This window comes from Perissodus microlepis, chromosome 1 (assembly GCF_051167445.1).
Source record: "Perissodus microlepis isolate ML-2025 ecotype Zambia chromosome 1, ASM5116744v1, whole genome shotgun sequence".
Lineage (NCBI taxonomy): Eukaryota > Metazoa > Chordata > Actinopteri > Cichliformes > Cichlidae > Perissodus > Perissodus microlepis.
This window is the reverse complement of record NC_140461.1, coordinates 28,544,633-28,558,227: the sequence shown is the minus strand read 5'-3', so window position 1 is coordinate 28,558,227 and position 13,595 is coordinate 28,544,633. Positions and strand designations below refer to the sequence as shown.

The 13,595-nt window shown below is 40.3% G+C and overlaps 1 protein-coding gene across 1 annotated transcript in view; it reads right to left on the bottom strand.

Annotated features, from left to right (window-relative positions):
* Positions 1-12,104, bottom strand: part of uacab (uveal autoantigen with coiled-coil domains and ankyrin repeats b) — a 39,975-nt gene extending 27,871 nt beyond the window's left edge. Inside the window, exon 1 of the mRNA XM_084937163.1 lies at positions 11,884-12,104. Coding sequence (XP_084793289.1) covers positions 11,884-11,931 — 48 coding nt within the window. The 5' untranslated portion in view covers positions 11,932-12,104. The remainder of the gene's footprint in view (positions 1-11,883) is intronic.
* Positions 12,105-13,595: the final 1,491 nt, after the last annotated feature.

Below are 13,595 nucleotides of genomic sequence, written 5' to 3'. Positions count from 1 at the left end.
AGTCACTGCCACTTGCCACTGACAATATGCCACCACAACTCTTCAGCTCCAGCTCCATGCAAGAAAAAGAAAGGATGCAGCCCACCTCACTGCAGTACCAGTGAGGTGGGCTGCTAGTGAGGGAATACTTGGGTCACTAATGCAGAAACACTACAGCAAATTAAAAAAGTATTGACTTCCATAAAGAGGTAGTATATTTTAAAAATGTTCCTAAAATTTACATTTTCAGCCCCTGAAGGAAAAACACACAGGAGGATCTGTGGGACAGCAGCAGGTTAGTGTTATTTTGCTGAAGGAAGCATTATGAACAAGCAGCACCCCAAGAGCACAAACCTCCACGAGGAAGCTCATTCTCTGGGTAGTATTTAATTTTAAGAGATTTTGTACATACTCATTTTTTTTTGTTATTTGGTATTTTTAAACGTACTTTAAAACATTTGCAGTTCAATAAAAACAAGTACAAAGAGCAGGCTTTTGTTATTTGCCTTGTATAAACCCATTCTGATATACTTGAAATGATTTAAGTACAATTATTTTTTTATTCTTTTATATTTATATGACTTTAGTACATGGGTCAATAAAAATGTTATGATATTCAATTTTTTATGTATTTAAATTGTAATAATTTGGTACTCTAAAGTACATAACAAAGTCATAATAAAATAATATCTCAAATATCTGATATTTAAAATCCCCGTATACAATCCCTGTATGGCAAAAGCGCAACAATGGCAGTAAGAAACATTGCTTTAAATCGCTCTATACATCATTATTAACATGTTATTATCACCTTCAGATCAATCAAATGACCTGAGAGGTCAGAGGTCAAATGTGTCATATTTGAAATCTTTACACTGTACTACCTATATGCTAATAATAGAAATCCCACTTAAACTCATTAAGTTGACTTTGGTGGATTTAATCCAAAATTTTATTGGACTGTTAACGCGATCCCACTCCACTCCATCCTTTGTGTAACTGTATGTGTAGAATAGCATAGTAAAAACCACAGGATTCTTTGGTCTCTAATGGCAGTATGTGGTTAAGCAAGAAACGCTTTGGGCATGCTGGTACTTGGGCAGAAATACTATGTTGACACTTGTTTGGTCGGTTCTCTCTCTCACTCCCTCAGTCACTCACTCTCACATGAACACACACACACAAACTTTGGTGTAAAACTTGAAATACTACAACTGAAATGCACTTACATGTGGTGTATTTACTGTAAATACGAGCTCACTAATTTTCCATATATATTATTATCATGCAACACACCAAAACATCAGTAAACATACTTCACAAAATCTCCCTAGTCTTGCACCTAAAGACCTCTGACAAACAAAAACAGTAACATAAATGTATGTAACAAAATAATATCCAATAAACAATAATTTAACAATTACTACAATGACTAAAACTATCAGAAAAAATGCAATTCTGGAGAACACCTGACTCATGCCTGTTACAAAGCAGGCACTGGCTTGCCCCTCTGACATTGTCCAATGCACACATATTCTTTCCTATGACCACCTTCTTCCAAGAAAAGTCTATTTCCACATCTCAAAACACAGCAGATGCACATTCACGCCACAAATAGAGCATCAGTTAACTCTGCTGCACCGGGTTTCCATCAACACGCACTAAAACACGCCACCATAAAGAGATATACAGCAAAAGACAGCATGCTCCGTGTGGAAGGTATTAGGGCTGGGCGATATGACCCAAAATTCATATCTCGATATTTTTTAGCTGGATGGCGATATACGATATATATCTCGATATTTACCATAAGGTAAGAACAAAAAGAGAGTTCTTAGTCAAAGCTGTGTCCCAGATGTCACACAGGCACTTTTATTAACATACAGCGTAGATGTACATGAAGAAATTACTCAAAAATAAATTGAGTAAGCCCACCCAAAGTCAGCCCCTGTGGGCTGCATGTCGTTAGCGCGGTTAGCTCGTTAGCGTGGTTAGCTCGCTAACACGTTGACGCCGTCCAGCCCCACGCACGGGGCGATCCGCGGTGTTCAGTGAAGGAGAGGCGAGGCCCAGTAACGCTGCATAGAGACAAAAGTGGACGAAAGAGAGGCAAACTTGCAGCTCCACAAGTATAATTATAATGTAACATAGACTATATCGATATAAACGATATTGTCACATCTTATATCTCGTATAAAAATATATTGATATTTTTAAAAAACTCGATATATCGCCCAGTCCTAGCAGGTATTCCATCTAGTCTATAACCTTTTAGTCGCTATTGCACAAATAATACATACTGCTTGGTGAATGAACTTCACACATCTTAACAAGGCATTTGTTTAATTTTAAAAATAATAAAATGACTGTATAATGTCATAAAAAGCAGACTTGTCTAGATCTCCAGTGGCCACCTGTAGCTGAACACAGCAGTGGTGTTGAAGCGAAAGGCACTAATTGGCTGCACCGCTTTGTTTCTCTCACTATCTTGTTTGTTCGTGATGACAAAGGGAACAGTGATTTTTTGAAAAAGTAACAAAACCGTCCAACTATGTTAGTGACTCCACATTTTTCATACGGCAGAGGCACGTATCTAATCTGCAGACAGACAGAAACATACAAACAGAGAGAGCACAGCTTGATAGGGCTTAGTCCCTGCTGCTGAACAGCAGTTTGTCCTTCATCAGCAGAATCTTTGTCCCTCTGTTGCTCAGCATGACTGATTGACTGACTGTGTGTGTGTGTGTGTACGTACATTCTGACGTCAGCTGAAGCCCACCCAAAGTCAGTCAATAAACTAAGCCCCTTCTCACATGCCAACCTCCCCATCACTGCCCTGACACACACTCACAGTTCATGTTACACATAAACAAACTGACTGAATGCAAAGCTCATACATGGTACAACAACAACAACAAAAAGACACATGCGCTTAACCACCAGAAACAAATTTATGTTCCCTGGTTGATGCAATACAGGATGAGCTCTCTGCTCCATGTAAGCAGTGGGAGGGAGCACAGCATGGGAACGCCGACGGGGAACACTGCTGGGATGACCTCACGGCCGCTCTTATGGAGCCAGACATTAATCCTGAAACAACAGATCACTGTGTTGCCACTGACTATACAGCCGATACAACATCCAGCCTAAAGCAAACATGTGATGAGTCTGTTTCACAGTTTGTCTCCTTTGGTCAACGCAGTCAATTACTATTACTGTTAATGGGGGAATAAGATGTCTTATGCACTGGTACATAAATATTCCTCATAAAATAATACTAAGAGGCAGCATGTCTGAATAAATTACCCAGCACAGCACTATTCCAACTGTGCACAGCTATAGGGAAATGGAAAATTAAAAACAACTAAACACTAGGTCCTGATTACTGGTATGAGAGCTTCATAATGAAGCAAAGCCTGCTATCTAACAGGCAAGCATACACGGCATTTAGTCAGACAGGCGCTCGTCATGAGATTTAAACAGCCTTACAGTCTGACCAAGGATTAGCTCAAATGAAACACTCAGTCCATCCGAACTGAACCCCAAAAAGTAAACACCACACACACTGTGAAAATTAAGCAGGGTGGAAAAGAGGATTTTAATCAAATCTCGCCCCCTCCAGCAGAGGTTAAGAACGCCTGCTGGGTGTCTCCAAGTTGCAGCCTAAACTTGCTAAAGGAGCTTCATAAGTAGGTAGTTTAAGAACGCTCAGTGGGTAGAAAGAAATTCCTGGGGGGTTTAGGAGGCTGTAAAACATACAAGCTCCCCACAAAGGCAATAGTTTATCAGTACAAATAAACAGACGTCTCATCTTCCTCTAACACAGCCGTTTAGAAAAGCAGGGTTCTGTTTCAGCAAGCGTTTTGTCTCTACGTGAACAAAGTCTAATATGTACTAAAAAGCTGGACCTGGCTTAGTGACAGGCATGTTATAAATTCTCTGTTTATTTGTCCTGCCTTGTAGACCGAGGCACAGCCAGACAAAACACGCACTTGCAGACAGAATATACTTCACTTCCCTCAATGCCCCGCAATGCACTCTGCAGAGGGTAAAAACACAGCAGCAGATCTTTACAGAGATCGCCAAGGAGTGGCAGTAACCGCAGGCTTGACAAACCTCAGCATGTGACACCAGGCAGGTGGGAAAAAAGAGCAAATTTGGTTTCACACAGGCTCAATTCTAATGAGTAATTAGCCGGTACCATTTCTGAAAAGGTCAGTACCAAGATACTAAGATCAGTGCCTAGACTTAAAAGCAGCTGCGGGTAACAAATAATCCTTCCACAGCATCTTTGAAACCACGAGGGTTTTATTAAGACAGCTCTTTGATAGATCATGTTGACTCAAGGCTTTCCTTTAGTCACCCTGGCTTGAGCTGCACGAGAAGTGCGTGGCTGTAAAAAAAAAAGAAAAAAAAAAAGAACAAAAGTGTACTCTCAATTTATTTTATTGTTATTTTTATTTTTGTTAGCCAAATTTGTAGTTTTCTTAATGTATTTAAGGCCTTTGTCACTCAGTGAGATAGACAGTGTTGCAGTCCAGCAAAGCAAGCACGTAACACTGATTTCTTTAACAACACGATAAAATATATGAAACCTTTGTTATCACCTAACTGACCTTCCAAAAAAAAAAAAGAAAAAAGAAAAAAAAAAGAAATTTCAAACAAAGCCTCGAAACAAAGAAGCAGGAAAGTCAAATCTGCACCGAGCTCATTGGGAGACTTTATCACAATCACCATTTTTATCCCTGAACAGAGAAACATCTAAAGCTGATAGTGATCACTGCCTAAAGGTTTGGAACCATCACGTTCCCTTCTCCCATCCACACCCTCCTTTTGTTAAAAACAACTTTGAAACCAGAGTCGTTTCAACTTCCCAACAAAACATTCCTGCTGCATGTGCCTCCTCTGTCCCACAGTACTTTTGCCATCGACAACACCTCCCAATCCCGCTCTCTATTTTGTAAAATAACACTACTTAAAGGGTAAGGGAGGATCCTACATTTCACCATTATTGAACATGCAAGCCCTGGGAAGAGAGAAAAAAAATCTGGGTGTGATCAGGACTGTGCTGAAGCCAGGAAATATGGAGTACTATGTTACTACTAATTTCTCTTAACAATTAAATTCATTCCCAAGCTCAAAAACCTGAACTCTGAGAATATAAAAATTGATAGATTTTTTTTTTTTTTTTTTAAAGAGGGATTTATGAATATAACAATAAAAAGTTGGGACACAAATTCATATCACTGTGAATGAAAAAATACCTTTAAACATCAAGATTAATGTTAAAGTCAGATACAGATTTAATGAATAAGCTTTACGCGTTCAGTCACACTTGCTGCTGAAATCCTTAACATAATCAAAGCCCAAGAACAAAGCTGGTTATACTAGAAAAGCAGCAAATACCTTTTCATTACAGTGTGCTGCTACAAATTTGCCTAAAGGAAGCTTCTCATTAGTGTTCAACCTGTCAGGAGGCTAATGGGGGTCTTCATGATCAGTCATTAAACTGACAGGTCTGAGCTTCCCTCTTCATGTTTTAAATATGGCTCGTACACAATGCAAAAACCATCCAAAAACAAAACTGCCAGAAAAAATAGAAAATAAAAAAAACTACAGTGACCATGAACACTGACCTACAGCGAGCTGCAGAGTGACTGCCACTCACCACCATAAAATTTATTGGTGATAAAAATACCTTTAGTGCTAACTAACCAGAGGCATTTTTACAGTTGCAGTCATGTCATAAGAATTCAACGCGAGTCCTGTAACTCACAAAACATACAGCCTCCAGCTACGTGCCGAAAACCACAAGTGAAGCAATGAGACAATATCTAAATACATACTTATCGGGCCATTGCCAGGTCATAAACTGGATCTATGTTTTTCCTAGGGCTGGGCGATATGGCCTAAAATCCATATGGAGGTATAACTTGAAGCATGTGCGGTAACGATATATATCGTGATATATTCTATTCTTCTGTATAACATATTTTCCACACTACAAGGCGCAAAATCCTTTAATTTTCTCAAAAATCGACTGTGTGTCTTATGTATGAATTCTGGTTGTGTTTACTGACCTCGAACCGATTTTATGTGGTACATGGCGCGCCGAAATCTGTCAAAAATGTTTTAGTACAACTTTGGTAAGCTACAAAGCCGCACGGGTTGATGGCTTGTTGGAGCATTACGGCTACCGTAGTCAGGAGTCTTGCGGAGTGATCTGGGTCCAAAACCCAAGTAATCACCCAGACCTATAGGTGATATTATAATGATGAAAAACAAGTGCAAAAGCAAAAACATAACCATATAATGTATTATATGCTAGAACTTAAAGTCTGCCTAGCTGAACTTTGTAACTTTTAGACAATAACTTGAGTTTTACTGTTCCTCTGATTTCAGCGACAATTATAGTGTCAGTCTGGCCACTCTAAATTGCCGCCTCAATAGAGGCACAGTGACAGCTACAATTAAGTTACAATTCAAGCGAACGTCATGTAGAAAATACTAAGCAGTCATAGAAGACAGATGGACGATAGAGCAGAACAAAACACAGTTATAAAATTTCATGTGTTGAAAAATTGTACTGTCAGATACAGACATCCGAAACTTGTCTAAGTTTTCTTAACATCAAGCAAAATACTTTGCTTCCTACGAGTGAAATGAAAGCTAGAGAAAAAGACGCAGTCCTTCACCTGGACGTCAGCCCACTCACACTTCTTATAATCTATTACAACGTCTACATGTTGTGTTACTATGTTACATATAGACCTTGGACTATTTCATTTCCTGACCTTTCCTCCTCTTTATCCTTACACTAAATGTTACGATGGGCTCAGCAGACTTTTAATGATATTGGATCATGGACACATGGTGTAGGTGCAGGTGTATAATGACGGCTTAGGACAACGTAGATGAGCATCTTTAAGCACTGATGTCATCGCTCAGTGGTAACATAACCGACAATCATCCAACAGTAGCAGACATGTTTTATTTGATTTGATTTGTTTGACATTGCAAAACAATACCATACCTACCCAATACAGTAGGGCAGCCACATTTCACCACATATCACAAGGAAAACTAAGTGAAGCTGCATTTTTTATTATTACACACTGCATTTTCTCCCGGAAACTCTATTTTGCAGTGATTTTTAGCCTCTCATATACCACAGCCTTGTATCCTGTATATCTGCTGGTTACAGGTAGGTGCCCCAACATAACAACCATCCACAGAAGATCTGACAGAGGTACAGATCTGGCTTTAGGCCTCAGTGAAGCAGGAAGTGTGTAAGAGATTAACAATAACTAATGATTACATGCAGAGTAATGTATAAACAGAGAGAGTGAAAAAGGTGAGTAAGGAATACTCAGTGTATCATTGCAGCGTAACTACGGGAGGATTCAGGGTCACCTGATCCAGCTGTGAATTTATGCTTTAAGAAAGAAAAGTTTTAAGCCTGATCTGAAAAGTAGAGAGGGTGTCTGTCTCCTTAATCCAAGCTGGGAACTGGTTCCACAGAAGAGGGGCCTGAAAGCTGAAGGCTCTGCCTTCAATCCTACCTTTAAATACCCTAGGAACTTCAAGTAAGCCTGCACTCTGAGAGTGACGTGCTCTATTCGGGTGATATGGTACTACGAAATCTTTTAGATAAGATGGAGCCTAATTATTCAAAACCTTGTGAGGAGAAGGTCCCTAAATTTGATTGTGGATTTAACAGAGGCCAATGAAAAGAAGCCTTTTTAAAGAACTGACCAGGAGGGGTGTCTGCCACAACAATACAATGAATTATAGGGCTGCACGATTAATCGTTAGAAAATCGCGATCTCAATTCATACTTATGTGCGATCTCATTTCCAAATGACAACGATTAAAAAAAAAAAAAAAAGACGACGACGATTGTACCGCATTTTGATCCGGGACGTAATCTGCATGAAAACAAGCGCTCACTCTTCCTGCTCAACAAATGACAAGGGCGGAGCCTTATACCACGTGATACAGAAGCTGGCTGCTAAAAAAACAACGGAGAGCACATCAGGGATGACGAGAAAGTGACAGGAGAAAATCCGTCCCGGTCAACCACCCAAACATCAATAACGGGAACCTTATACAGCGCTTCCCTATACACGTCGAACTCCCGCAGGCACAAAGACATTACGGAGGCTATCACTTATCACCTGACCAAAGATATGGCTCCCATCAACACTGTGCAAAACGAGGGATTTAGGAAAATGATCAACATCCTAGACAAACGCTACACAGTGCCGTCCCGCAACTATTTTTCTATTGTTGCACTACCTGCTCTATACACGCAGTGTCGAGCAACGGTGGAGACGGAATTTCAAGCAGTACAACATTTTGCGGCAACGACAAAATGTGAGACATTTGTTGTTTTTATGTTTATTTATTGTTTTTATGTTCAGTCTCAACTGTTACGAAGTTGATGTGCAGTTAATAAGCGCAATAAATATTTATACTGGAAAAGAAAATCGTGAGAGAATCGTGATCTCAATTCTAAGCAAAAAAATCGTGATTCTCATTTTATGCAAAATCGTGCAGCCCTAATGAATTAAACAACTATAGGCAAGTAACACAGAACATTTTAGCTGGTTCTAACAGCCATATCTCGAGAAAAAAAAATCCAAACCTCAGTTTTGCTTTGCTCATTCTGGTCTTACAAGGCTCTCATGGATGAATCTGCATTAGAAAGACTTTCTATCATCAAGGCACTCAAACTGATGTCTGACAGGTTTAGTGTCTCCTTCTCTGATAACCAAATCATTTGTGCATCTCAGTGGTTTGTTTCACGGGCTGTACTGAACGCATAAAATCCAGCTGACACGATGGATGTTTACTGTGACAACAAGCAGATACTGCGACAGTGCAGCCAAATCTCAAATCTAACCAGGAAATCATTTTTCTCTGGTTACCCTGCTGGAGTTATAACTTTCTGCTCGTACCTCTGTAGCCTCGGCTCTGGAAGCACACCGATATCTCCTGAAACAAACAGATATCACTTTTTTTTTGCAATCCGAGTATGTGGTTATCTAAAATGTTTGAGGAATGCTGATCGGAATCTTGCTGAGGACATTCCTAGGCACATTTTCTTTTTGCTTTATATTTATTTTTATGTTGATAGGGATCTGCTTTTCATAACCCAATATTATTTTCCACAAAGGAATGTCTTTTAGGAACGGACAATGATTACATGTGAACTTCAACATTCAGAAAATATCAGCAGCTAAACTGAGTGGAACAGGTACAGCCCCATACTGTCAGACAGAAAAAACAATCTTGTGTCGCTTCTTTCCATCACATGATCATGGCATTTAAACATGACAATACTTGTCGTACGAAGCCTTGTAGTTAATCACGCTTCTCCACAGAAGAATAGGCCTCTACACAAAAGAATAACTGAAACTGGAGGCTTGCCTTTTGCAACCGTGAGCCAAACCAACAGACTTCATCCTGTCTTTAATCTACAGCTGGTATTAAGAGAATGCCATGGCATTTTGAAACCTGGATACTAAGTTTTCAGCTTTGTTTGGTAACATAGTCAGCATTCCTCAGCTGAAATAAGTTCTTGGTAATGCGTGACAGGAAAACCTGATTAGCCAATAAGCAGGCAACTGTGGAAGACAACAGTAATGACACTAAATATGATGCTTATGGCTTCTTTGTTAAAAAACAAAACCTTTTTTCTCTGAATTTCAACAACAGGGGGCACAACTGATACATTTACAAAAGGAGTGGGGAAAGATGGAGTTTCCTCCATGGATTTGTTTTCTTTGGCCAGGATTGAGTTACAGTTTCAATACCCCCACCCCCATGATTGCCTCTCCTACTTGAAAAATGTGCATGTATTTCTTAATGATTAGTCACGCCACCCAGAAAGAGCAAGCAAGTTCACCTCATTGTGCACCAGTGAGCGAGGCACACATCTAAAACGTTTAGCACTTAATGCCATTCACCTTAATGCCTCGGTGAGTGATTGACTGGTTGATTTGCGTTTCACAAATTTCAAAGTGCAACAGGTGGTGATGACATACTTCTTCTATGTGTTTGTTTACCAGTGCAAGCACAAAGATCTTACCTGAAGCAGAACAGGTTTGTTAAACATTTTAAATTATTACCCATGTTTTGTTTTGTTGGGTTTTTTTTTAACACACCTTTTATCTGTAGATGTGCTAATATTTCCTCTTCTGCCTTCATAGAGGAATGCAACAGGAATTTTAGCCCAGTGTAAATGTCACATCTGTTTCCTCAACACAGCCAACATCGAGCTTTTCCTCAGGGTGCTTTGAAACAAGTGGAACAAAAAGTCTGCAAGCTTTTTTGGTTTTCATGCTTCTTTTTTTTTTTTTTAAAAAAGGGTGTCTCTACTTCTGTCAGAGGGGGTGAGACAGCCGTCAATACACATACAATACCATTTCAATCTCGAAAGGCTTCTCTTCTCTTCGCTCCCTCTCTCCTTTTATTTCAATGGGGGCCGGATAGTTTACCACACACAGCTCCTCTGGCTGTGTGCCTTTCTCATGGTAATTGCTGGGAGCCGAAAACAGAGTGCAGTGCCAGACACCCACTGCATGCTGAACTGTGCAGAATTGTGATGGCTGTCTATTCAGCAAAGTTCATACGTCATCGCTGGATTGTGAAGAATCAATTCCACCCTGTGGTCAAAGATGAGGGTATTCAAATTATGGGAAAAGCCTAGAAGTGATGGATATTTCCAGCTGTGTGGTCATGCAGATTGTAACAAACTTATATAGACTTTTGGAGGCATGGAGCACTGATGGCTAATTGTGACAAATACAGTGGAATTGCACAGTTAGACTTTAAATACATTGTCTCCATTTTAGTTGTTAATCAATGCAGTTGAACAAAAAGGATTAACTCGGACTATTGTAAAGTTTAATGTTCAACTTTGTCATCTATGTCATGCCATACTTCACGGTAAACAACTCAGGCCCACCTCAGGTCCTCAAGTTTGAAGGTCTGCTGCTCTGCAATAATTAATAAAAATAATAATGCGCTGCTTTTGTTAAACAAAATAAACATAAAACAGGCACCATTGTTTTTCCTGCTTTTACATTATGTAAGCATTGAATGGGGAACACCAAGCTCCAGTCTCCAAATGTGTCTACCATTCATGTTGATCCAAATACGATGGACAAAATATTAGAAACACAAGCAGTTCACCACCACACTAAATCCGTCTTCAAGCGGGATCATGAAGACGATTACAGACTTTTTCTTAAACAGATCTACAGAAAAGTTTCAGTGGTTTCAGTAGCTGTAGGCTGGTAAAGAGAACACACTGGTGCATTTAAACAACCAAAAAACAAACATCATTTAAAAGTTCTCAGTGTGTTCACAAGACACAAATGAAAGATGGGTCAAAGTGCACGACAGCGTTTTTTTTTGTTTGTTTTTTTTACGGACCACAAATGTCCCCTGTGATAATACAAAACAGCAGAACAGGCACTTTGTGGTATTGATTTGTGGTGCTTTCTTCCAGAGCGCGCTTTGTCAACAACAACAACAAGAGCACAGCTCCAGCAGATTTAGGCCAGGTTATAAAAATCTGAACCTGGCCTAAATCTGCAGTATAATAATCTGTGTCTAGCAGGCCACGACCTCCGCTTGCGCGCGCGCGTGTGTGCAGGTGCTTGAACGTGCTGGCGGGGTGTCTATTTTCCAGGGGAGCGCGCGGGCAGCCACCGTGGGAACATGACCGCGGTTAGCGTGGTCGCTAAAACAGAGAGGCGAGGGTTACAGACAGCAACCCGCGGAGGTACAACACAGCGTCGGGTCCCAGCGCCGTTCATGAACTCACAGCTGACCGCTCCAGTGGTGGGAAACGGGGAAAATGCGCAAAACCGAGGAAACAAACGATCGACTTACTGTGATGGTAACTTCGTGCTTTTTCAATCGATACTTGAGGCTCTTCATCTTTTAAAGTTGTTGGTCTCCGGTGTTAAACTTTTCCCGCACTGGACAAGTTCATTAAAAAAGTGCAAAAGCAATGCTGAAGGTAGCCGCAAAGTACGTTTAATCTGCGCCGTTTCCCTCAGAGCAGGTTTCACCTGACGCCTAACCTCAAACTCCCGAAACTCCCGTCGCACTGCGACTGACAACCTGTGAGCCAATCAAACCAAACCAACCGGGTTCTGTTCACTTTTAATCCAATGGGCAGTTGCGGAGGGCGGGACTTCCTTGGAGAGTGGCCGCTGGGAATAGTTGGAGTCGTCCTGGGACAGAACCCGGCGTGACGTCAGGATTACCTGAAGAATGAAACACCTACAAACAGTTACCTGTAAACATCGATGTAAACTGAATTTAAAAAACAAAACAAAAACAACAACAACTATCTGCTGTTTAAACATCACAATATCCTCTGATTCCCCCTCCTCCCCAGAGTGCCCTGAAACATATTTTAATAATAACTGTGCGTTTACCTGTCATTACCCTCATGTCAAAGTCCAACGTATTGTATCGAAATGTGCACTTGAACACCTCACAGATTTCACCAGTTTACCCGAGTATGAGCCTATTTGAAGGGTTGGTAACTTTATACCTTGCAAAGAAAAAGGAAAACAGCAACAACAAAAGCATAAAGCATCTGTAAGAGGTTTTTTTATTTTGTTTTTTTTGCAAGTGCAACACCAGTGATGAAATCGATTTTCTTCTACAAGCTGTTATTTTGCCATTATTTGGAATAGGAATGTTTGGAATGCTCTGAAGTCTCTTTAAAAGACTCTTTTATGTTAAAGGGTTTTTTTAGATACACGACTGAGTTAATATAATATCAAATGTGTGTCACAAGAAAATGACTTTCTTAGGCCAAAGTTTACAGTGGTTGACTGATTAAATATTAAATTATTAAACAGTGAGGGTATGTATCCAAATATAGTCAGTATAAGGTGTTCAGTTAGCAGACTGCTCCCTGCTGTCTTCAGTTTACAGTCTGTTTTATGCTTCTTTTCTCTCTCTCTTTATTTCACCTCATAAAAATATATCAAGTGCATTCAACTGTAAAATCTACAAAGAGGGAAAAACAATAGCAAATTGGGGGAAGGGAAAAGGCTGCCCTCTTGTGGTCACCCAGAGCAGGGTGATTAAGTGAATCAGCCAGTGAGTCAGTGAAAGTAATAAGTACCAGTAAATAAACAGGCAAACTAACATAACAGCTGGTATATAGGCTTACTGTTACAATGCTACTCAATAACAGTTAACATCTATTAACAGGTCTCATGAATTATTCCCAAGAGGAGGATTTCCTGGTGTTCCTCTCATGTTGTATTTTTCACTGTCCTTAAAGCTACCAAGACTTTATAAGACCGAGACTTTGATGCTGCGTGTCTCTTCCTTTGTCTACGTCCCCATGGCAACACCCTTACCACAGCCACGTTTCCTTGGAGAGCATCTCTCATCCACACATTTGGGTGTGTGCGCACCTGCGTGCAGTGACCTGGCATTAAACGTTTGACTGTAAATCACAGACTGAGGCAGGTGTCATGGTGTCAGCATTTGCTCGCTGTCAGGAATTTTTTACCTGCCACACCCACAGTGTGCCCGCATTCACAGCTCATGCGCAGATAAAAAATGGTAGTTTT